General features: G+C 46.2%; 1 protein-coding gene across 1 annotated transcript in view; it reads left to right on the top strand.

Annotated features, from left to right (window-relative positions):
- LOC112972641 (extracellular tyrosine-protein kinase PKDCC-like) overlaps positions 1 to 7659 on the top strand; it is an 11415-nt gene extending 3756 nt beyond the window's left edge. The window contains exons 2-7 of the mRNA XM_026079448.1: positions 348 to 470; positions 2597 to 2868; positions 4034 to 4113; positions 4214 to 4318; positions 5917 to 6093; positions 7556 to 7659. Of these exons, the coding sequence (XP_025935233.1) occupies positions 348 to 470; positions 2597 to 2868; positions 4034 to 4113; positions 4214 to 4318; positions 5917 to 6093; positions 7556 to 7659 (861 nt within the window). The remainder of the gene's footprint in view (positions 1 to 347; positions 471 to 2596; positions 2869 to 4033; positions 4114 to 4213; positions 4319 to 5916; positions 6094 to 7555) is intronic.
- The last annotated feature ends 17782 nt before the right edge of the window (positions 7660 to 25441 follow it).

Below are 25441 nucleotides of genomic sequence, written 5' to 3'. Positions count from 1 at the left end.
GGGCGGGCGGGCGGGGGTTGTGCGTGTGTCGCGGCGGCCGCCAGCGACGGCCCTTCACACGGGGATGCGCCTCGTCGGTAGGGAAATTCCGCAAATCCGCATCCTGCATCGCTCGCTGCCCGCGGCCGTCCGGGGCCCCCGGACGCGGCCCGGCCCGACGCCGGCGTGCCTTGAGCCCAGCGCGCACGGTGGTGCCCGTGGCTATAATTGAATCCCGAGGGCTAAGTCGATCTGTCAGTATTTTTTCAACCCCCCACCCCCACCCCCCTTCCTGCCTGGAAAGACGTCCTGGACTTCCTTGCATCCTGGCTGGCACTGCTCTGACACCGCTTCTTTCCTCTCTGCAGCTGCATGGTCAATGCTATGATAATAGTGGAGATCCTGAAGTAAGGGTCACAGCTATGCTGGAGCTGGGATCCCCCCTGGAGATGATTCAGCTTCTGCAGACCCCCTGGGAGGAGAGATTTAAAGTAAGAAAACAAAACAAAAGGAGTTTTATCAGTAGCTTTTAGACCTCAAACTGAGTAAATGCGAAGAGCCCGTGATGACTGCCGGGGCAAACAGGATTGTCATGCTGACACTCTGTTTGCTCCTGCAAATTGTCTTTAAATCATTTTGCTTTCGCTCCTTTTAAATTGCATTAAAAATAGCCATAGTCTGGAGTTTCACAGATGGATTCCTTTCCTCTAAAGCGACTTAGAAGAGGAATTTTGCTGGGAAGAAATGGCAGAAAAATCTTGCTCAGGGCTGGGGTGGTGTGTAATACCCAGTATTATACTATATTTTTAGTTGGTCTACCCTCTATTGGTCTCCTCCACAGAGGAACTAATGGCTTTCATAGCCGGACACATCAGCAGATGGGGACTGACTCAGGAAAGCCACCTCACCTTGCTATGTGTCAGTTGTTGCCTGTGTATTATCTATTTCTAGGCAGCAAGCTGAACAGCCTGTCTTGATATGTGTTTGTATGATGTTTCTGATCTTAGCCCTTTAGGTATTACTGTAATACAAACACTGCTAAATTGCTTTCTTCGTGCTGTAGGTGATGGGATCACATCCCTGTTCCTGGTATCTGTCTTATCTCCTAAGCATTACACATAGAGACTTTTAAGCTCCACATGAACATAAATGACTTATGACATGGCAGTTATTTTGGTTATGGCTTGTATTACAGTTTCGCCTCAAGGTCTCAGTTGGGGGCTGACTGCTACTTGTATGCTTCTCAGGAGGAAGGAGAGCATCAAGTAGAAGCAAGGGTACCTTAATGTCAATATGAAATGCTTTGGGTAAAATAAAAACACAGCAAAACTCCCAAAATAAAATTTCTCCCTGCATGTGGTCCACAATGTTGAAAATGAACCTTGCCATCCAAGCCAGAGCGAGAGTGTGGCAGCAGGACTCCCTGAGCTGCAGGAAGTGAAGCCGGGTTCACTTCAGCTTGGTTGCTTCACTAGTGAAGTTAAAATAGTGTCAAAGCTTCCAGAATCATTTCTCCTGACCTGTAGAGTCCCACTTTTGCTAGCAAACTATTTTATACTGCCTTCTACGTAACTTTCCATGCACTTCATCTTCTCGAAACTGTAGAAGTCTTCCATAGAGCTGAGAAAGCATGTTACTGGATTTGCTGGTGGCAAGGTTCGGTGTGGTGGCATTAAGATTTTAATAGTCTTTTGACTGCTCAAGACACTAATACAGAATGTAGACTGACACTGTCTAGTCCTGCTTCCTAATTAGGGCATCTAAACGGATGGGATTTCCCTTGTAATGAGCCACATCAGATACCAGGGATTCTGAGTGGTTCCAAGTGAGCAAACCCTTGTGCCTGCATAGATCACTATCTGAGGTAGAGAGACGTGGTGCAGATCTGACTGCGGCTCACCTAGCTGATGATAGAGTTAATCTGATCCTAGGACTCCCAATACTGAATGAAAAATGTTGCAGCTACTTAAAGTGCTGGGCCAGTGTAAATGCGCTCTTCTAGCTCTAGTTTGTTCAAAAATTGCCTACCAGGCTTTATGCTGGATCAGGTATTGTCTGACCTTTCCCTGCTGCCAGAAAGTTGACATAAAAGCAAAAAGCTGGCGTGAAATATATTGCATGCTTTGGCTAATTCTTCAGAAGCATGATTGTGTGCCCAAATTTGTACTGCTGAGTGATGCAGCAACACATGAATCTGGTATTAATGAGCATGGAGCCTCAGTCTGTATGGAGCAGCATGGGGAAAGGGAGGGGAATGTATTAATTCTATGCCAGAGTGGGGGAAAAAATTCCTTCTGATTTCAGCTAGCAAATCAGTATAGGTCCTGAAACATGAAGGCTGCTATTGTTTTCCTCACAGCTTTCTCCTCTAGTTAGTATAACTGCAAATATCTCTTTTTGTATACACGTTTTTAAAAAATGTTGCTAAACTACTTACCACAGTCAAATCCTGTGGCAATGTTGATAATAAATTTTGTAGCATACACATAATTACCTTTTAAGTACTATAGGCTTTTTTGCCTTTAATTTCAGTGAATGTCCTCTCCTTTGTTCTACTTCCAATTTAATAGCTGTTTTTCATCTGTTTTTCCATGCATATTCATCTCCTCTTTCTCAGATTTGCCTGAGTCTTGTGAAACTGCTGTTTTACTTGGCACATTCCCCCCTGGGTTCAATAGTCCTCTTGGATTTCCAGCCGAGGCAGTTTGTTATGGTGGATGGAAACCTAAAAGTGACAGACATGGATGATGCCAGCACTGAGGAACTGTCATGCAAGGAAGATAATGACTGCACACTCGACTTCCCTACAAAAAGCTTTCCTCTCAAATGCTCTACAGTTGGGAAATGTGAAGGAATAAATGAAAAGAAGAATCTTTTCAATGCATATCGGTATGTCCAATTAGCTAGGGAAGAAAATCTGGCTTATTTGAACTCACACAATGCCATGTAGCATGTATCTCACATTTCTTCCATGCAGGGTTTCCCCCTCACCTCTGTCAGAGGGTAGTTAAGGATCGCTTTGAAGCAAGTTTATTTTCCTTATAAGGCAGGAAAATAGTTTAGCTATTGTCTAGGGAGAATGTAGGCAGCCTTCTTCTACTGCTCCCTTTCCCTAATGCCCTCTAGAAATTTGCCTCAAAGATTGCACCTGTGAATTTGTTGTTTGCCAAGCAAGTCCTATGAAAAGCCCCGTCATCTGAAAGCCACTGGCTATGTTTGCTGGAAGCAGTGGCAGTGCAGGCTGCCTGCCAGATCGCATCAGCTCTGACCCGCTGGTGCTGGGAACAAGCTAGCTAACTTCTCCCTTGAACTCTGTCTCTCTACCAAAACTGTGGGCAACTATGGAATAGTAATGAAACAGCCAAATAATGGACAAGAAGCTGAGACTGCTGCATCACTTCATGTAGGCCACCAACTAATCCTTAAAGTGTGATGACTTCTACTCACCACTGATGATTGGCAGGTCAGGTGAAAGTGGAAGTCTTGGCAGCTGGATATTTATACAGAATGACTTATTACGGGAGCCCTTATTGGCAGGACTTGCTGTTAAAGGGTGAATCCCTGCATAGACTGTTAAAGCCTTGCAGTAATGTATTTGTCTCTTGTAGAACTGGAATTTCCTGGAGGGTTCAGGGAATAAATAAGAGAGTATTCTGCCTTTCCATGGGTAATAGGGATGCCAAACCTTTTCAGGGCAAGAAAAACGTCTTGCATGAGTCTTCTTTTGTATAGGTCTTTTTTATTGACAACAAATCCATTGCTTAGTGCACAAAAATTGGGTCCAAGGAGTATGTATGAGGGAAAGCTCCATTGCTCGAGTCTTTGAAAGCTGAAGTGTAGTGCTTGGCTGCACTCTATGCTGTAAAGACCAAGCTTCCACATTAACCCACAAGAATGGTCTGTGAGATACCAATGAAGTGTTCAAACATAATTTAAGAGCCAAGGTAGACTCACTAGTCACATGTGGCTAATCAAGTCAGAGTAAAATGTAGACAACTTAATCACTAAGGAATTTGAGCAACTGTATTCTAATCAGCCTGTGGGATTTTTGCAGGTATTTTTTCACCTATCTTCTGCCACACTCTGCACCTCCACCTTTGCAGCCCTTTTTGAGTGATATTCTGAACGCAACAGGTACCAGCTAATAGTCATAAACCAAGACTTTTTTATTAGAAGATTGTAAATGGTATTTCATGGAATTACTCATCTCTGTCAATTTTTTCTTTAAATGTAGGTGATTTACGATATGGAATAAATGAAACCCTGAAAGCTTTTGAAAAGGTTTTACATCTGTACAAGTCTGGGCTCTATCTACGGAAAAGACCTCTTCTTTTAAAAGGTACACAATTTCAGATGCTTTAAGTAATACTAATAATTCCTGAGGGAGCAAGGAACTTTCTAGTTGGCCAAATTCTGATCTCTCTTACATTCAGACAGTCTGTAGTCACGAGGAATAGAATTAAGCACCAAAGTATCTTTTTTTCTTTTTCCTCCCTCATTTGAGCAGTCTTTTGTTGTCTCTTCATGGGAGTTACGCATGATTGCATTGTTTTGCAAAGTAAATACAGTACAGACAATCTGGCATACATATGAACATAAGTTTGCACTACTTCTAAATACTGTTTTCAGAATGTGCATCAGCCTGTGTTTTAAGTGAATTGATGTATTTGCTATAGCTTAAGCAACTAGACCAGAGAAGTAAACTTGAGTCTCGCATGTTCTTCTCTCTTCAGTGTCATCTTATTCTCTTGACAAATAGGGCAACTTTCCAGGTTGATACACAGTCTTCCCCTGTTTCACTTGATGACTTCTGGCTGGTCAGCACAGTTTATTATAGGAGGACAAAGTGTGTGGGGGTCACAACACTGACTGAGCCAAGTGTGGCAGAATAGCTAGAGCCTTGCTGCCCTACTATATTTCTTTTTTTTCCTGAAGATATGGGTGGATAAATGAGCCTTTATGAGGCGCATTCCTCTGTGTAAATGGGACCCATTCCATAGTAGAGATGTGGCTGATCATTCTTCCCACTGGAAAGGCTTGGAAAGTCCAGCAGTTACCATGGCTTACATTTTCCTGAGTATTTCCCTGAAGTGGTGGAAGAGTGATGGCAGCTTGAAGAAGGAAATCCCTCTGTGTTCAGAGGAGCTGGAATTGGCACATTTATGAACAAAAATACCTGGGCATTTGTGCTGAAGGACCAGTGGTTTTAACAGGAATTGCCAATTTTTTCCGATGACACCTACCTGTTGACTTAGCAGCTGGCCCAATAGCAATGTGCTAACGTGATCACCATCCCAGAGGTGTGGGAGGGTGAGGAGAGACTCTTAGTCAGTGAACAATAACCTTCCCATTGCCTGCTCAGGCTTGTCAAGTCTTTTGGGTTCTGCTGGAACAAGATCTAGCCTCCCTTTCCTCCACCGTGGCTCCTAAATCTCCTGTACCTGTGGGTGGCACCACGATGTGTGGGTCACCACGTGCCCCACACTGCTATGTGGTGGATCTGTGATTCCCTGGGGAGCTGGTGCTGCTGTTGGGGCTGAGGTGACTGCTGTGATGTCGGCTCCTCTGGAGCCCTGCTAGAAAGGCCAATCCCCACCGCAGCCCACTGCTACAGCCTCTGCCCTCTCATGCACCCCTATAGCTGCTCCCCTGTCCCTTCACCCCGTATTGATTCTCTATAGGAACTTGAGGGCTCTGCCTGCTCTATCATATCTGTTGAGGAATTGCTGCCCAGTGCTTGATAGCAGAACTAAAAGTAAGGGTTTGGGGGTTTTCTACTTTTGGAGCATCACTCATTCCATTTAAGCAGGTCAATTCAATCTATTGCTATCTCCTTTCCATGAAGAAGTTCACCAGAGCGCAAAGTATAAAGTTTATGTTGTAGCTAGTCATTGAAAGTGCGCTTAATTTCTCTAAATACCGTCTTTCTGTTCCCAGAATACATCTCCCTGAAGGGCTTCCGAACTGTGGAAGTAGAAGACTATAAGTGCTGGCCCTCCTACAGCCACCTGGGATGCCTGCTCTCTGTCCACAGTGCCGAGGAAGCTGCCGCAATTTGCAACTCCCAATCCCAGTGTCAAAGTTTTATTGTCACCCAGCAGAGGACATGGACAGGTGAGCTTGGCTGAGACTGAAGGTCCTGTGGTAGGAGCGTGAAGTCAATGACCACATGGTGCCTCAGCTTCCTCATTCATAAATGGGGATGATGATGCTGCCCTTCTTCATAGTGCCTTGAGTCTACAGGTGCATATAAAAGCTGACTTTCTTATTCTCAAGGCAGGTGGCTGCCATGGTGGGCAACCAAGGATCCAGAGTATTTGCAGGGAGAGAGGTGTTGACATAAGAGAAAAATTGCATTCTCCTGCAGATTTCTGCTGCCTTTCCAGAACACACGATATTTTTCTGAATTTTCCCCTCCACTTTTTGCACAGTGCTGCTATGTATTGCTAAACAGTTACTTATTTCTTACGGAGATGGCTTCATTTTGGTATAGGTTAAACAATTCCTGTGGTATATAGTTTGCAAAAAGCTGTGGGGTTTTTGAGATGAAAGCAGCTGCGTAAAAGTAGGTGGTTACTATTGTTATAACTGGAAGAATCATAGCTTACAAGTTGTTATCCCCTTTATCAAAGCTAAAGCCCCAAACCAATGGATTTCACAAAGGTCCCTGTAATTAGCTCTAATTATAGCCTTTTATAGCTAGCATGTTTTCAGAATTATATTATAAATTACCTCATTTAGCTGACACTTCAATCACGGGCTAAATTGTTACTCATAAAGTAAAACACTAAATGAGGTAAATGAGTGTTTTCAGGGACCGCGCTGAAGAGTCATGCCTTGTCAGCTCACATGACAAATTCTGCTAAAACAACAACAAAAATACAGTCTTCTTGGGTTTGTGTAAAATTGGCATATGTTTAACTATCGACGTAAGAGTGCTCACGTTGATACAACATAAAACTCTTAGAGCCGGTTTCATACTAACGATGGATTGTGTGTGTTCTGCGTTAATGTGTCACATCTGGTCTTCTAACAGGGTGGATGTTAGATGCTGTGTTTAGTGCATTACTGGAAGGAACTGCACTTAAAACTGTGCAAAATGATGCAGAAGGGATCATCCTTTCTCCAGTGCCACACTGATCCTTGCCATCCAGCGCGATGCCTGCAGTCTGTTACGTTTCTCTTGCTGCAGTTTTTCCTTCTTGCATTTTTATAGTAAATCTTTGCAACTGAAGATGACAAAAGTGTGTGGCAGGCCTCTGAAATGCTGACTGCCTAACTTTTCCGTTTGGATTAATGAGAGCTGTGGGAACATGCCAGTCCATCTTAGTGCAACTTTGTAAAGCAAAGCAAGACATAAAAGCCTCTTGGGCCTGATTTTGCATTCCCTGTGCACGCTTACTGAACTCAATCAGTGTCTGGAGTACTCTGGGAGTGTAAAACACATCTACAGCAGGGCAGAACGACCCTCCTTTGAGAAAGTATTATGTTCCTGTGTCTTTTGGAACAAATAGCTTGGGTCAAAATGAACCTATCTATCTCCTCTATTAAACTTGCACTTTTATTTCCTTTCCAGGACGCCCACTCGCCTCATTTCAGAGCAGTCCGACTGATTTAATACCGGATGTTAATGCTGTAGTCTATATTAAACGATCAGCTTCCTCAGGGGAAAGACTTTAAAGACAATGAGATCACATAACGCGATCCTGGGAGGAACAAACCATCGGGGAGAATTTCAGCTACTGAAAAGAATGACATATTTTATTTCACTTTAGGATGTGATCTCCCTGCCAGCTCAGATTGAGTCAATGCTGCTGTCTCCTTGATCAAAGCTCAGATTTCTCATTGCAGAATGCTCCCTTCTCCACAACCCTGCTAGCTTGTTTATCTGTTCCCACACTCTGCTGTTCCTCATAAACACGCTCAATTTTAGTCGAATGTTGCTAGAATGTGCAATACCTAGCCTTGCTGCTTCAGTAGCCAGCTTGTCAGCCAAGAAATAGAAATAACCGCAAGGGACCCGGCTGGAGTAGGCCTAGTTAGTTCAGCAGTCTCTGAAAGCCTCTGAATAATACACCTTGGAGAATGCAGTGGCTCCGTCTGCAGCTGCCAACAAGGATTTCATGCCACTGCAACTGTAAAGGTCTAGATTTTGGTGGTGGGGCCGAGGTTGCAGGGTTGGGATCCATAACCAGAGGTTGATGATGGGGGTGGTCTTCAAAGGAGAGTTTTGGTTCAGTTCCTTCCAGGGCAGGGGAGGGAGGTGTGTACAAATCAACTCTGGAACCATATGTCTGAATGTTTGTATGCAGGATTTGGGTTTTATCCTATGTGGTTTGTAGTGCCAGCTCCCATGTATCAACCTTGAAGGTTTTTCTCTGTTACTTTCCATGAAAGAGTGAGACATTCAAATTATTTATGTATAAAGTGTTACTCTGTATGGTAAAGAATGACTACGTTTATTCTAAGCATAGTGTGAAAAGCTTTTTTTCTTGTTTTTTAATTGTCCTATGTCTTTATTGCAACCAAATGAACAAATGCAAGTGTTCTTCACCTCCGCTCACCTAGCAGCATTAGCTACTGCTGAGGATGACCTCAGGGTGTGCTTGGCAATGTGCAAATGTGCCCAAGCCCCTTGGACTCTTAGATCCTGGAGGACACTGTCTGTCTATGCTTGCAGGCTCACAGGTATAGAAGAGAAAGTCTGGTCTCAAGAGTCTCCTGGATCTGCCCTTCACTAACAGTGTAGATAGATGTGGCACCTGAAAAATAGGTGGGGTTTACTGCATTTTCAGGCTGTGAGAGATGGCAACATAATGTGCCACTCCTAGGAGTGTCTGGAAACACTGGCTGTAGAGTATTTTGCTATCTCTTTTGTAACATGTTCAGAAAAGTCCAAATCACTGCCGGCCTCACTCCTCTGCAAGGGAAGGTTCCTAGCCAAGCCCTGCTGAGGAGAGCAATGCTGCAGCCTGTGTGTGATGCAGTTATGTTTTCCTCTGAGCTTGCACTGTGGTGCAGAAATGACTGCTCTTGGGACATTGCCATTGACTCCCTGGAGCCTCGTCTGTGTGTGGATGTTTCCAGGCCTCTGTAGCAGCCTGGGTGCCTCTAGACTAAGGATGCCTGAGCTCTTGCCCTGGGTTGTGCCCTGCTTTTCACAGTCTGTCCTGCGTTTCCTAATGCAGGTGCTCACCTTTCAGCTCATTAGGGCTCTATTAACCCACAGCAATGCCATTGCAGGGGGGCTTTCTCATGCAGTTTAACCCCTGCTGCTCGCACTGAGGCTCAGCTACTCTGAGAGGGATATCAATGAATGAGGACTCCTTGTTAGCACAACAAGAAGGCTCTTCTTGCTTTGCTGCAGGCTTTGTGAAGGCAATGCTTTTTAAATGGGCAGCCCTAGCTGGTTCTCTCCATCACAGTGGGTCCTGTGGATGTCGAAGGAAAGGCCCTGCCAGGGGTCCTCTGTTGTTTTACACGGAGCCTGCTGAGCAAGGCTTCGGCCATCTGCTGTGTGGCGCTTCACATTAGCAAGCAGTAACGATAGTTTATTCCATGTCTCTCAACCTCATGAGATACAAATCAGAACTATATCCCCCAATTTAAAGGCCAGCCTGGGGTCATTTCAGAGAGGAAGAGATAGTCTATGAAAACTCAAAGGCTGAAGTGATTCCGCTTTGTGTTAGAAAGATTTTCCTGTCCTAAAAATCTCTCCTAGTAAGAAGGGAAGGCCAAGGCTCTGAGAGCACTGTGTGTTTTAGTCATGACACATTCCTTTCATATTGCAGATTTTTCCATATAATTTTCATTGTATTATTTATCTTCTGTAAATCAGAGTCAGGTCCAGCCCATCAGCAGATGGGGCAGGGTACAGCACTGTTATTTGTATAAAAGCAGATTCCAGCCTCAAACCTGCAGTTGTTGGATTCTGTGAGTGGAGATCATATCATCCTGTCTTGGAAAGTTTTGAGCACACAGCGCTTAACCAATAATAAAAAAATATTAATAAAAATGGAACTTAAGTTTCAAAGGATCCCAATTGCTTGTTCTGCTTTTGCCACACCAGATGGCTTTTGTAGGAAATTTAGTCCACTCTTTTCAAATGCAGGTTACGTTCTTAGAGCCCTGACCCCATTAGTGCATTCATCAGGCTGTTTAATGACATGCTCCACTCTGTCCCACTGGGTATCTGTTATACTGAACTGGAGCTGCCACTGCTTCCACCCACTTTCTTCGGGCCTCCAGCAGTGTAATGCCTCTCTCTGCGTGCTGCTAAGATTTGTCCTTTGTTCATTTTCTTGGTGCAAATTCTGATATTTGCACCAGTGAAATGAGGAATAGCAAAGATAAATGTTCACAGCCACTGATCGGGGCAGAGACATATGTTTATGTCCAATTCTGCTCATGTGCTAGAGACTTAAAAGACACTACAAATGTGTTGTTAAAAGTGCACACACCATCCTCCCTGCATCACATAACACCTCATGGATGTGCCAGATTCAGTATGATTTGAGATGACATCCTACTGTAGTCCAATGGTGCCCGGTGAATGCTGAATGAGGTCTAGGGAGAGAAAACGTTTTATCGCCCCCCTGCATCTAGAGCAATAGTTTGACATGCATTGGAGGAAGCACAGTCACCAGAAAAAGCAGTTCCCACCTTGCTTTTTCCCAGCCTCTTGTTGCTGCCCTCTGCTAAGAAACCTTTTCCAATGGCAGTGCTGGTTTAAATGCATGCGAGAGTAATTCTGTGCAAGCTTGCAGTGGCTGGTGGTGACCCTCAAGCTTCACACAGCCCGTGAGCTCTCAGGTCATCTTCTGGGCCAGCTGTGCATGGAGCACCCAGGCTGCTGAACAAGTTGGAGGTGAGTCAACAGGAGGAAGCGTGTTCTGTACAGCCCTTGTGCACCATGTGGCTTCTTTGTAGCACACTCTCTCTAAGTCCCATCTCATCCAGTTAGTCTTTATTCATTCCATCCTTTTATTAAATTATAACTGCCTCAAGCAGCTTTAGACTTTCAATTTCAGTGAAAATTTCAGTGCACTCCTAAAAACTGCATTTCAGTAACTATGGTACATGCAACATTGAGATATAAATGTTTGTTGCCCTTAAAACTCACAATTGCTGGAGTTAATTTGTCTCTGCTATCACTGATCAGTATTTTAGCAACCATTGTGGAAGATGTAACAGAGTAAAGTGCTTGGAAGGAAACAGCAGGGGATCAATTGCAATGGAAACCATGTGTGCTGGAGGAATAATATTTACCTAAATGTGTCTATCACAACTTCCCAAAGGATACAGCTATTAGGAGAAAATGGATATGAAAATATTGCCTTCACAGATAAAGTTAGAAATACCATTTTTTAAAACACAAACTTTAATATTCTTAATTAATTCCATATTGCAATAACAGAGATAAAGCCACATCCATAAAGGATAATACCATGTACTCCAAAGATATAAACCACAGTTTAATAAATAGCAACAGATGCAGAATGACTCATTTTAAGTATGTTTGCACATGCATTTACATGACTGGTGAATCCATGCTTGGTTGAGGAATGGCATGAGGGGGACAGAAGTGATTAAAGAAAAGGTAGCTCACGGTGCATCAGTAAGGGCTCAAATAACAGTAAAAATAATACCTGTATTTTTGCATTACATGTTTTGCAAACTTCAATGACACTATCAACAACATTCAAACAGATGAACTTTCAGGTTTGTCCGGAGCATTTGTGAAAACCAGGAGTTTATTGCAAGCAGCCGTAGGCACAAATCACACATCTGGGTTAATGTCAATTTTTGTAAAGTCTTGCATATCTATGTATATCTTATGACTAGAAGTCAGAGCACTTTTGCCCTACAGGGACAAAGGACCTTTTTTGTGGCTCCACAGCCTCTCAACCTCACAGCCAGCACATACGTGCTAGTATACCTGGGGAGCCACTAGGTCATCTGCTGTCAGAGGTCAATAGGTAGGATCAGACATCACATCGGAGTGGTTTAACCACAAGACAAGCCTGTCTTTGATTTGTAACCTGTCTTTTCATTTACCATCGACCATTTCTAGATTAGAAAGTGCTAAATACTATGTAGTAATAATGCCCTGTAAACAAGGAAGGGTAAAGCTATGTGTTAAAAGCACGGTGCCTTAACTATGTTGTACTATTAATATGCTACATCACACCTTCCAAATCCAAGTCTAGATGAGGCTTAAGAAAAGACAAATGCTTATTGGCATTTATTCTCAAACCCCATCAAAATCAATGGAAGTGTCTCCCAGACTTTTTGGGTGAAATCTATTGTCCTACTTAGGATACTGGAAATGTTAGATCCGGCCTCAAAATGAATTAAAACATCAGCCGCTCGCTAGGCGACAAAATAAACAATGAAATTTTCAGATTCTTGTATCTGTAAATTATGTCTCCCCACATAAAGTCTTTAGCAAGTGAATTGTTTTTTCTGCTGGGAAAGACCCTGCTGCAAATTCTCCCACTGCTTCAGATGACAGATCAGAGAGTTCTGGCACAGATTAAAAGCTTGATAATGAAACCTGGGCACACAAGTTAATCATCACATTGGGTAGCCAGAAAGGCCCTTTATGCGTGTCTTGGGGACACTTGGGTGCAAAGGAAATTTTCTAAGACCTCAGATGGAAAATATTGAGAAACATTTCAGGATAACTAGGTGCTGTGTTTAGTTCAATGCTGCTCCTGCTCGTTTGCAGAGGCAGTCATGAACTCCCACTCCTAATTAATCTTTTCCTTGTTTGTTTCTGCTGATCCTTTAAATACGCAAGACACAATTCACTGTCCCTCTCGGTAGAGTTAATGCCACGGCTCTCATTTTCAGGGCAGAATATTTCACTTTGTCTAGTGGAACTTAACCACTGTTACATGACTGTGATAATTAACATTACCTCCAAAGCAAAGCAGTTATACCAGACTAAATTCACTCTTACTCTAGAATAGTGTTAAACCCAAAGTTTTACTAGCAAAGCTAAGGACCAGGTCAAGATGTACTCTAGAAATAAAGTACTGCCTCATCACTGCAATTGGCTTGTTTGGTGACTTGCTGTATGGTAACAACTGTTAAAACCTCCACTGAGACCCTTACAAATCAGGTAAATAATGTCTGCTCCATCCAGGGAGCTGGAGGCACAAGCTGCTTCCAGCACAGAGTAACTAACTAGCCTTTGTTTTTAGGGAAAAAAAAAAAGAAAGGAATAAATATTTAAGAACTGCATTTAATTAAATGGGTTTTATTCTATTTTCACTGAGTGCTTCACCTTTGAAAGAGATCAGTGGTGTGTTATTTTAGCAGTGCCTCCCCCAGCTTGCTAAGACAACACAGGAGCGCAGGAGCCAGCCTCTCCCCGCACCGCCTTTGCTTTCGGACCGCTACGGACTGTCAGTCTGTGCTGACGGAAACACTGAGACGGAGCGGCGAGACGGGCTGCGAAGCCTCGCGGCCAGGGACCCTGCTAATGCCGTGGAGGCTGTCGCGAGGCCACGGGCGGCGGGCCGGGGCTTGGCCGGCGTGGGGCCCCATGCCGCAGCGCCGCGAAGCCTTGCTGAGCCCGGCATGCCCCGGTGCTCGCCAGGGCAGAGCTCCAGCAGCCCCAGACCTGGCTGAGACCTGCTCCCTTCGCTCTGATGCCTGCGGCTCCCTGTCCAAAGCATCTCCCCACCAGCGCTGCATCTGACAGTGATATTCTAAGTGCGAGGGCCAAAGCGCACTGTTGCTTCTGCTCTGTTTTAAATACACATATTGCAAATTCTTTGTTTGGAGCCATTGTTCAGCAGAACAGCTTCAGTCCTGCCAGGCTGCAGATGAGCTGTCTTGGGAAAGGCGAACGGTTTCCATGCCAGAAACCAAATCAAAGTTTTACCTTCCTCCTCAGAAGTGCAGCTTTACCTTGCCTGACACCCCATCCTACGGAGAACCCTGAACTTGTGTGGATCAGCTTTGCACGTTCGTGCACAGGAAAAGAATAGGGAGAACAAACAAAACACCCCACCCTCTTCCACTTATTTAAGATCAGAGAGTGTAGGCTAAGCCTGGAGGACTGGATTTATGGATTCAGAAGAACATAGTTATTAAAATGTTATGAAAGTTTTCCTCTGCTTTAAATGCATAAATATGCAGATGAAAGGAGCCATGTGATCTGGCCACCGGCCACGCTGCTGCAGGCTCAGCCTAATTATCAGCTGCCAGCGCTGCTGCTTTTTAAGTGGTGAGCATGATTAAAGGTGCAAAGACAACTGAAGAAAGTTAGATTGGTTCTTACAAGGCCTGCTTCTATTTTATAATCACATGGCAGCTTGGCCTTGGGACTGAATCTGCCCTTACAAGCAGAGGGAGAGAAGTTCTGCTGATCAGACAGTTTCTTTTCAGCCACAAGCTCCACGTGCTCTTGAATTCATCATGTTCATAGCAAGACTTTTTGCCAAGGCAAACTGCTTTCCTTCCCTGATCCGCAAAGAAGAGTGCTCTGTAGCACAGCAAGAAAAGCAGATACGACCATAGTAGGTAAGGGAGGGAGTCAAATACTTTGGAAGTGTGGTCCAAATATTCACACTCTCCTAACCAGAGAGGTGCTAACTCATTTTAAACGCATCGTGGAAATGGGATTTCTGGGGCTTCTCCTCTCCCCGGGAACAGGAAATATCATTGCAAAACCCAGGGAGTCTCAAGCATTTGGGGGAGAACCGCGGTGCCATGGATAAAACAAAGGGATTCTGCTTTCCAGAGCTGCCATTTTTCCAGCTCAGCTGCATGGCCGTCGTAGTTAAAGCAAGGCCAAATAGTCTGGCAGCATCCGTCCTTTAGTGATCCGCATTCGCAGGGGGACAGGACCTGGCTCTGCCAAGTGACAGACCTGTCAAGCCTCACGCTTTGAGTGTGAACCGCGCACAGTGGGCTTTTGCCACCAGCTTCCCACAGCTACAGCTGGATCTGGTGCCTTCCCAGCGGCTCTGCCCCGTGCTGGGCTTGGTGTGATGGATGCAGCGGGTGAGCTCTGCCTGGGAGCCCCCGGCCGCCGCACCGTGCCCGGGGGGCTGAGAAGCGGCAGGCTGCTGCGCGACTTGTTTTACTGTTGTTTCATGGCTTTCCAGAAAGACAAACGGTTTGGCCAGTTTTCAGCTCCAGCGTGGAGTGCGGCAGCGCTCCCCCACGGGGCCCCGGACCCGCCGGCGGTGCTGAGCACGCACACGTGTGTCGCGTGCACGCAGCCCCGCGCCGCTGGGAGCTGCAGCACGCGCATTGCACCGCACCGCCCGTCGGCGCCGGTGCAGCGTGCGGCGAACGATGTGAGCAATCCCGCTGAAAGGCCGCAGCCCGTCCCTGCCCGCGCGAGCCAGCGCAGCCCGCGGCCCCGTCTGACGCCAGCTCCCGGGAGCCAGGGGTGACCAGTGCAGGCACAGACCTGCCAAACGAAGCCTGCTCAAGGGGGCTGGTGTCAATGCGCAGCGCCCAAATTCAGAGGTATGGCCGGCGCACTCCGTCTTGCCGTGGAAAATGCGCCTGTTCCTCTGTCGGACCGAGGTCTCCGTTCCAGAGGCTGGAGAAAGTGGAGCCGGGCTGGCTCCTCACCTCCCTGATTTACGAGCTGGATGCTCGAGGAACCCCTTCGTCCTCTGACAGGGAGCAGCACATGAATGAACGTAACTCTATCTTCCCAACATTAAGGCCTCCTCCAGTTTCTTGTGATTAACCACCTTCCCGCATATAATCAACGGGAGACAAAGATGGAAAATAACCGTGATTATCGTGACGCGTACCTGGGCAGCCCCCACGGACCCCTGCCCCACTGGCGGCCTTCAGGCTTCTAGCCTTCATCTCATATTTGTCAAGAAATAAACCACATTAAAGAAATGCAGCTAGTCTGTTCCAAAGCTGTGCTTTAGGAAGCCCCACTATAATTTTGTGTTCCCTTCGAATGTTTCATGTTTAAATGGCCAGACTACAGCATCACTGCTACTCCTGAATAACTGAGCGTCCTTAAAGAACTATTTTATGATTACAGGCTCACTAAGGTTGAGATCTGCATTTTTCCTATTATGGTTGCTCTGTGCTGCTTCCCAGATCATGTTCAATGTTTTAAGAATAAAGTAGTGTTAGGCACTAACTGCTCATTAAAACCTATTTTAAATCATAATCTCTTTTACTATTTGACGAAACAAACATGTTTCATCCTAGAGATTATTCTATTCCAAAAGATAAGGAAAATGGGCCAGATATCAATGCTAATTATCCTATAAAGGACATTCCATACTGATCCAATATACACAGTCAGGCCACAGAAGTTTGTTTTTTTTAAATCATTAATAATGCATAAGCATGCTGCTCTTTCTAGTCCCAGCCAGATGCCTCTGTATTATGAGACCACTCTCACTAATATATTCTCTGGTAGAGGAAAAGGGAATTAATTACATGCAGGGAATGGCAGGAATATATATATTTTAATAATTCTCTTCTGTTCTTGGCATTTGTTTGCATTTAAACATGAGGACAGTCCTCTCATCAAGGATGGGAAGGGGGCTGCCTGTCAGCCTGCTTGCTCTTGCTCTTTTCTCTTCCAGGGTTTATTCCTGAGGAACCGTACAGCAGGGTGTTAGGACTTCTGAGACGCTCTTCCCCACAACAGCTCCCCTAAAGTCAAACATTATCTGCAGATTTGCATCTCAGCCCTACTATCAGCTCACTATTTATGCACATTCCAGCCGTATAACAGGGTTCCTCTTGGGCTGGTGATCCGCAAAATGAACTGGTTCCGTGGCTGAAGAAAAATGTATGTGCTTACATTTAAAAGTGCAGTTCAAATACCCTTGTAAACATCTCCGTTTTTATCAGTAAAGTGCAGGGGAAAAGAAAACAAATAATTAAATCAGAGAGTGAGAACAAGCAGGAGCTCCTGGCTGTGGTTTTATCAAGCTAGATCAGTATCTTGCCACTGCCAGAGGGGTCTCGCGATCTCCTTCCCAGCCCCCTTCCCTGCCCCTGCCTCGATGCGTCTGCCAAGTACCTTGCACATCTGATACCTGGGAAACCAATTCCACCCCCTGGAGTGGCAGGAAACCTTCCAAGCAAAGAAAGAAAAATAGGCATGCTCAGTTAGCGAGCTGGGTCTGATGGGACGAGTGCCAGAGGTGTAGGGGGGTGCTGAGGAGGCAGGCGTGAGCACAGAGGTAAGCAGGAGATGAAGGGAGGGCCTGGGGGGGGGGGGAGCAGCGGGTGTCAGCCTGGCTCCGTCCCTGCCACCATCCCCAGGGATGGGGGCTGTGGCAGCCGCCAGGGGCGACAGCTGCCTGCTCCAGCCCCAGCCACCTTCGCCAGAGCCTCTGCAGACACCATCCTCCGTAGAGCAGGCGAAGGGGCAAATCTACCCACACCACCAAAAGGACTACCTCTCTACTGCCTTAGCACACCGAAATACACTAGGAAAGGGCAAAAAAGGGCCCTGAAGGGGCAGGAGGGCACGAAGAGGAGGAGGAGGAGGAAGGTCAGCACGGCTGGAGGCAGCAGCTAGGTTGACTCAGGTTACCGTGGCACAGCACCGTTGCCGGTATGCTTTCATGGGCTAGTGAAGCAAAAACGCAAATCCATATCTCTGGAAAAGCTTTCCCACCACTTTCCTCTCTCCAGCACCAACAGCACTACTACTAAGCAGTCAGCCAGATCAACAGCTGTTAGACAGCTAAAAACTAACCCTTCCCTGAAAAATATATTAGTCTTAAGTCAGATTAGCTCCCTGATGTGGAGCATGTGGTTGCCTGAGTGTGGTCAGGAGCCCAGCGAGGCAGCGAGAACATGGCTGGGAACCAGGGGAACTGTACAAATACCACTTTTCCATCAATCACTTCTGCAGACTTAGGCTGACCTATGTTAATTAAGAAAATGCGCTCTGGCTGGGGCTGAGGTTCCTGCACTTCGAACTGTTTATAAATGGTATGTAATGGGACTTTAGTACAACATGCACAAGCAAGCTTTTCCTAGCAAGGAATTTCACAGACTCCTCAGAATTTTAACATGTGACATATACTGTTTCATCCCTATCCATGGATAGACTCAGGTGCCTAATTTTCCCTTTACATTGTGGGGCAAGAGAGCCTGCTCTTCCACATCATTTTAAAATGACATCAGTCAGTGCCAGCATGGTCCCCCTCACCCCGAATGAAGATACTCCCTCCAGCCTCCAGAGGCACTCTCATTTCTCTGACCTGCAACGAGCCAGTTCAGGGAGCTAAACTGGCAGAAAACAGTTTTTTTTTTTTTTTGTCGGGTTAGATTTCTGCCAGTGTAGTTTCCTGAACTGACTTACCACATGGTCAGATAAGCATCAGTGCCAGCAAACAGGGATGAGGAAGCACTGGCTAAGCAAAACAGATGAAACACCCATTAGATATGCTCAACTATTGGGTAACCACAGGTTACACTATTTAGGCAACTGCTAGTATAACTCTTAGTTTCACAGAACCTCAAATAGCTCAATATAATACCGCACGAAGGACTTCTGTGGACTCATTAATTTGTATTTTGAATGCACCGTGAAGAAGGCCAGGATAATGTAAGTACTAAATATTTTGCACGATCCAAACTGTAAGGGATTACATGGATCTTTTCTGTGTTCATACATGGCCTGATTACTGATAAGAAAAATCTGTTCTCCTGCAGTAGAAGCGAAAGCCTTCCGCAGGTTTGCTCCGCTGGGCCAAGCGCACAGGAAAGGAGAGCAGAGCATGTTTCCTTTCCCAGGTCAGTAAGCCCTTTGCACAGCCCTTCGCTGTTCTGTGCTTAATATTTAGAACAAATGTGCCAAAAGTGCTATTTTTATAGCCTAGACTATAACTCTCATATCTTTCTCTAATGAAATCTGACATTTTGGGTCCTATCTTTAGCTGAGAAAAATGAGTTGTGTTCAAAATGAACTGTCTGGCTTTGTAATTCTGAATTAAGCGTTTTTTCTAGAAGAAGTAGGAATTATGTGAGGATTACTGAGGTATGCAGTGCTCAGGTGCTTCACTGATCAGCTATCGCAGAACTACACATTGTGGTGAGCTTTCTTCCAAGCCAGAGCTACATTTCCAGCAGTCCTGGTGCTCAGTGGGTAGAAAGAGCCAGGTGTCTCCGAGGATCCTGATGGCCTAAGCTCAGTGGTAAGTGCGGCCAAGAGGAAACCCTGGACCAGGGTGGAAATCAGGCAAGTGCGGGCAATTTGCATTCCTCCGTCCCCGAGCAGTGCTGGGGATTTCCCCCATGGACGGTGGTCACAGTTCCTCCCTCACCCTGAAAAGGGAAAGTCGTGGGAGGGTAGTGCCCGTCAAAGGAAAGTCTTCTGGCTCGCATTTCAAACGTGGCTCCTGTGCAGTGGCACAGATTCATTCCCACGCTCCCCGCAAACTGCACTGGGGTGTTAACTCTCATCAGAGACTCCCACAGGGACGCCGCCTCGGTCTCTGCTTCGCCGATCCCAGGTCTCTGTCGGACCTTTTCCGTCCGTCAGTCCCTTGGGGCGCGCCTGCCCGCTGCCACGGGACAGCTCAGCAGCTGACACCAGCCTTGTGCTGGGTGGCTGGTAGGCGGGTTTGTTACCGCGACACTCCTTTGGAAAGCTGATCCCATATCTGAGGACATCTGCGTTTCCCTAAAGAACTGGCACGTTCAAAGACACTCGCAATGGATTTAATTTCCTTTCAAGATACTTACAGTTTACGCCTGTCTGACACATGGTAAATTTTAATGGGATAAGTGCATGACAGGTGTAAATCATTTGGATCACCCAGCCTTATACCGGAGATGAATTTTTCTCCTCATCTGAGTGAGCAGAAAAGAATCTGCAGCTCTGTCAGCGATGACTCAAGCCAACAGCTAAAAACTGTGAAAGAGATATTCAGAAGTTTGAGTCAGCACAACTCCAGATCCTTTTAGTATTTTCTAAGAATAAAAGGTGGGCTAAACTACCAGACCGTGTCAGGATCGCTGTAGAGCAATACCCATGTACCAGCTAAGATCTGGCTGACAAATGAACAGCACTTCAAAAAAAATGTAAAACTGAAAATAGCGCTCTGCGCAAGTTAGGGAAACAAGTTTCAGTTTTGCCTATATTGCAAAAAGGAGTCAGGGTTTAGGAAGGGCTTGCCTCGCATGCTGGTGTTTCAGTTCTCAGCAAAAAAGCCATTCATATTTTATAGCCCATCTTGCAGTTATGGAGCTGATTTCCTTTCAGCTATGATGTTAAATTTTTTACTTATTTTTTCATGTTAAAAAAGGACAATTTTTAGGACAACTTCCAAAAATACTTGCTGGATTTTCCAAGGTTTGCCGTTGCATCTGGCATAGCTGGCAGAGATGATCACCCTAAACTGTGTTGTTGTGGTCTTACCTTCTTGCCTGGCTGGATGAGCCCCACCTCAGGAGAGCTGGATGGATCTATGCTGGCTCCATGCTCATGTGTTGTCTTTACAAGGAAAATAGCGCCTGCTCAACTAAACTGATTTTAAGCTGATTTAATTAAACTGATACCAATCTCGCTAATGTAAACACAAAACAAGAAAAAAAATGTATCTCACTTTAAATCCTTTGTAACATACCAAATGTACGGTAAACTGAAGGTTTAAGTGAGGGTTAACTGGCTTGTGCATGTCTCACTTATGAGGCTGTATTTAAGAGTTTGATTTAAAAGTAGGCAATGTAAGCTGCTGCCTAGCATTGACAGAAGGTAGCATCAGCAAAAAGGCAAATTTGCAAAGATGAAGGAGTTGTTATTATTCCTGTTTAAACTGGCAAAAATGATGAATTTAATCTTCATAGGATTTTATGGAGGAATTAGAAAGCTAACTGGAAAGGGTGAGAGAAGAAAATAAGACAGTACCTGTGCTGATTTAACTGCATTTATCCTCAAACTGAGGAGCACAGGTAGCCTGGCATGGGAGGAACCATGCTGAAGAGCAGCTGTGACAGAGCAGGAACTGAGACTGGGAGGAAGCAGAAAAGGCAGGGATGGAGCAGTGCTTCAGGGCTTTGGGGAGGAAAGGCTGGACTGGCTTAACGAAGCTGGTGGCATATAGAGGTCTAGAAGCAAGTGGTGAGAACTGCTGTTCTAGATCTGCCCTGGGCTGGCCAGGCTCTCAGAAATGCTTCTTGTCTTGGCCCTTAGAGTTAGCCTTGCCTCAGGTATCCTAGGTGGATATTTCAGATGTTCGAGGGCCTTCTTGCTGCAGCTTCCATGGGGCCATGGAGATTGTTGCAAGAAGTACATGCACAGGAATGGAAAGACAACAATCCCAGGCTTTCTGCAAAGCTGCCTGGGATGAGGTGTTGTGGGAAGCAACCACATCTTGTTCCTCAAAGACCATCTGTTCTGCTCTCCATACAGGCTCCTCATGCCAAATGCACCATATGAAAGTTTTGTTCATTGACCAGACATGCCGGAGAATGGGAGAGGCAGCAAGGCAGCCTTCTCTGCAAGCGTATGAGATAATGTTCAAAGACAGAAGGTTACGTAGGCTCTTCCACTGGTGTGGAAGTTGGAGGAACACACAGAATGGATTGAATTTGTTTGGTTAGTGGAGTTCTGTGCAGTTCATCAGTGTACTAACTCATAGTATGCATTGCTTTTTTAGGTACCGAAGCTACGTTCATGGTGTGTTTGCCTGCATGCTATTTCTCTAGTGCAGCTATGGAGAAGGCGTCGGGATGCTCCAGGGCAGGATGGTATTGCAGGCACTCAGTGCTTAAGAGCTCCTGCTATCTGCTGCTGTTGTCAGTGTGAGCAGGGTTCATTGCTCAGCCTGAGGTGGAACTATAATGTGCATTTCTCTCTATGATAAGCCTCAGCTGATTCAACGGACAATGTGGCGCTTCCTCGCTTCCCATCCTTTCTTTTCAAGTCATACTCAGCAGATATGGTTGCCACATTGCCATCAGCCTGAGACACACAAACATGAAAATCCAGAATCAGAAATAAGTTGTTGCATAGTCCAACCAAGGAGAAATGCAGGGAGTTTGAGGCACTTTCCTTAATTGTCATAGTGAATGAAATGCAAAGAACTGAAAACTCACTAGTTCAAATAATCCTACCTATTCTACCCAGATAGAAAAACTGAGGTACACAGAGCTTGTCAGCTGCCTACCATCATCCACCGAGTCTGTAGCAGAGCTAGATATAAAACACTAAATGCCTGAGGGTATTTTTGCTGGTGCTTCCCAGGGAGAATGAGAAAAGAGTTTATTAACTTTAGCACAGAGCAATGCTAATGGTGGCTACTCAGTTCCTGATTTGGAGCTGGCTTGTATCCGCGCAGCTTAGGGATATCCCCTGTGGCAGGGAGAAAACAGATCTGTCTACAAAAGATTGTACAAATACGACAGTTTCCCATCTTGTGACTTAACCATTCATTTAGGCTTTATCCCCATTGCAGGTTGGGTATTCAGCAAACCCTAACATTAACTCTTGAACACATACTATCATAACTGGTTATGTTAGAGAAAAATCATACCTCATCCTGCAATGAGATATGAAGAGGGCAAACACACTAGGGAAGTCATATGCTTACTTAAAGTCTAAGCAGTAACACATCAGAGGAGTCACACAATTAAATGATTTCACTCTTCCACCTTCCATTTAGCAATCAATGAAAGTTCTTCCTCCAGGGAAAAGCTAGACAAGGGGGGAGAGCGTAGCCCATTGTGTTGCCTGTGGTGCCAAAAAGAAATACATCATGATTTATATGTTAATGAGCAATTCTCATCAGGCAATGCATTCTGCAAGGTGTTGCAATGGAGGACTGCGAGGTTTATCCGTTAGAGGAAATTAATTCATCATCAAAGCGAGACAGGGAGCTCCCTGGTGAGAACTGTAAATAGGGCATTCGGAGAGTGACAGAGTGCTGGGTGGCATGTCCCCCCAGTTAGCACTGCTATTGACAGTCACTCCAGCGCCTGCTCTCAGGCTCCAGCTCATGCACATTATTTATAGAGCGTTTCACATTCCTTGTTGGTATCCAGTCAATGTTGGTTTCAATTAGAATAAATGCTTATTGATTGAGAGGAGATGGGCCGGCTGATTAGCTCCTTGGGAAGCAGAGCACGCTGCTGGCAGAGGGCGAGCTGGGCTCCTCACCGTGGCAGAAGTGCATGGGCTTCTGAAAATTTGTCACGGAGGAGAAGTCTTCTAGACTAAATCAATTCATTGAAGAGTCCATCTAATAAAGATAAATGGCTAACTTCATTAGGGAATTAACGATAGGCCTGATAAAAACCCCAGTGGGAGTCCTATTGACTTCAGCAAGTTTTGGATCCAGCCCAGTATTTGCCTTGAAGCAGTGGTTTCCAACCTTTGTTTAGGCTACTGAAAGATATGTGCACATAGCCATGCAGTAAGAAACAGCAGACACAACAAGCCTCTGCTAAGAAGTGCTTCAGCTATAGATGGAGAACTGTAGATGGAAACCAAGATTCTTCCAACTGCAATAGAAATGCCTACCAAAAAAGACAAGCATCTTTATTTACAGCAGCAGGCACAAATTTCTTTAGATACTATGGAAGAAAGTCCCAGCTGGATAAGCACTCCAGGAGCATGAAATCACAGCACATTTCCCCCTCCCCAGTCCTGCATGCATTTTCACAAACACAGCTGGATCTAGATGGCATGATTGACTTTGCTGCATGTTTGGGCGTCTGAAACATTTAACTCGCTAATAGTCTTGTGCTATGTATGACACACACCGCTGATCTGATTACACACAGCTCTCTTGCTTTGAATAAGAGGAGAGTTGCCTGCATTTATTCACATCATTTATAAATGATTAAATTACTAGGATCTTTACAGGTTGGCTATCACCATTCTCAGATCTCAAGGATCCATCACATCGAGGGCACAAGCTGAAGCAGAGATTTGTTACACTGCTGTGAGCAAGAGGCTTGTTTGCTGGAAGTGCTGGCAAGATGCCCAACCTTGATTCTTTGAGTCTTTTTCATGCCATCTGCTGTGGAGTTTTTGAACCTGCAGAGTCTGAGTTTTTGGAGGTAACCCAGCCAGCTGTGACACTGCTTTGCTGCCCGCCACCCCTCTGATCTCCCACCAGCCCAGCTTCCACTCTGGCCTGGGCTCTGAGTGACCTTCCCCAGAGCAGGCGGTCCTGCCTGCTGCCACCTTGTGTCAGGCACTGCGCGAGGGCAGCTCCTGCAAGCCTAACTAGATTGAAATGCTGAGCAAAACCAAGTTTCAACAATTGGGAAGAGCTTTGGCAGGTTTCTGATTTGTGCCAGGAAGCCCATTCAGTAGGACTTTGGGACTGCACTGCGCAGGGACGTGTGGCCAAGGAGAAATAAAGTGATTTTAAGTTAGGTGAAAATATTTCAGTCCAGCAATGTTTTAGGGCATGGTAAGTCAAAGAGGAGGGTTAGAGAGTGAAACGTCCCCAGTGACTCACGTGGCTGCCACTAGGTTGAAGGCTGCAGTGCCGTCAGTGGGGGTGCAGAGCAGGCAGGGTGCAGGAGGGTGCTCAGCGGGGCTTTTGGCTCCAGCTCTGCCATGTGGGGGCTTACACACATGGGTGCCCGTTTCTCAGTCTGACCCCACTTCTGTCTGTACGTTGGGAATCTCTCTGGGGCAAGGCTTGCTTGTCCCCATGTGTTTAAGCAAACCCCAGCACAATGCGGGTTTGCTCCTGCCCAAGGCCCTGCAGATCCCACACCTCGGATGAGGTCCAGCAGGGCAGGATGGGGCCTTCAGCCACTTGCGGGCTCCATCCACCATCAGCAGGGGAAGGGCTGAGCAGGAAGGAACCGGGTAGCAGCTTGCGCTTGAGGTGCCTTCGCTAGCAGGGTGGCTCTGGGGAATACGGTTTCTGCGCCAGGCAGCGCAGCAGAAACCTTTCCCGCAGCGGCATCTGTAGCCACGTGGAAAGCAACGTCCAGGCTGCATGGCCAGTGGGCCAGATGGGGGGGATACAGGAGCAGAGCTGTTCTGCAGTGCTCCGAGCACGGTGGAGGGCTTTGGGGGGGAGATTTCTTGGTTCTTCAAGGCATGAGTGCATTTGCTGCGTGCTGCAGCGTTCCCCTCCTGTGGCCAGGCTCTGCCGGTGCAGCCGGAGCTGCAGGCTCCGCGATGCACCAGGGTGACACCGGGGCAGCCCAGGCAGGGCAGGCAGGCAGGGAGGGGCAGGCAGAGAGGGGGCTGCGGGTGCACAGGGGAGACGAGCACTCAGAGGTGGATGAATGGGGGCGGGGGGGGGAGTTCAACATAACCTTTGTTTATTTTTACTTCCCTTCATGTTTCCCTCGTTCTTTCGAAAGTGCAGGACCCTCTGGATTCAGGGCCAGGTTGTCCTTGGACCGAAGCTGTGACTGCCCTGGTGAGGCCAGGATGCCATCGTGGCTGAGCTGCGGGATCCGAAACCCCGGCCCTCTCGCTGAGCAGGCCTTCCTAAGTACAGCATGACCTTGCCAAGCA

The sequence above is a fragment of the Apteryx rowi genome, unplaced genomic scaffold (genome assembly GCF_003343035.1).
Source record: "Apteryx rowi isolate R43461 unplaced genomic scaffold, aptRow1 scaffold_5, whole genome shotgun sequence".
Taxonomy (NCBI): Eukaryota; Metazoa; Chordata; class Aves; order Apterygiformes; family Apterygidae; genus Apteryx; species Apteryx rowi.
The sequence above is the reverse complement of the archived record's forward strand: the minus strand, read 5'-3'. Positions and strand labels throughout refer to the sequence as shown.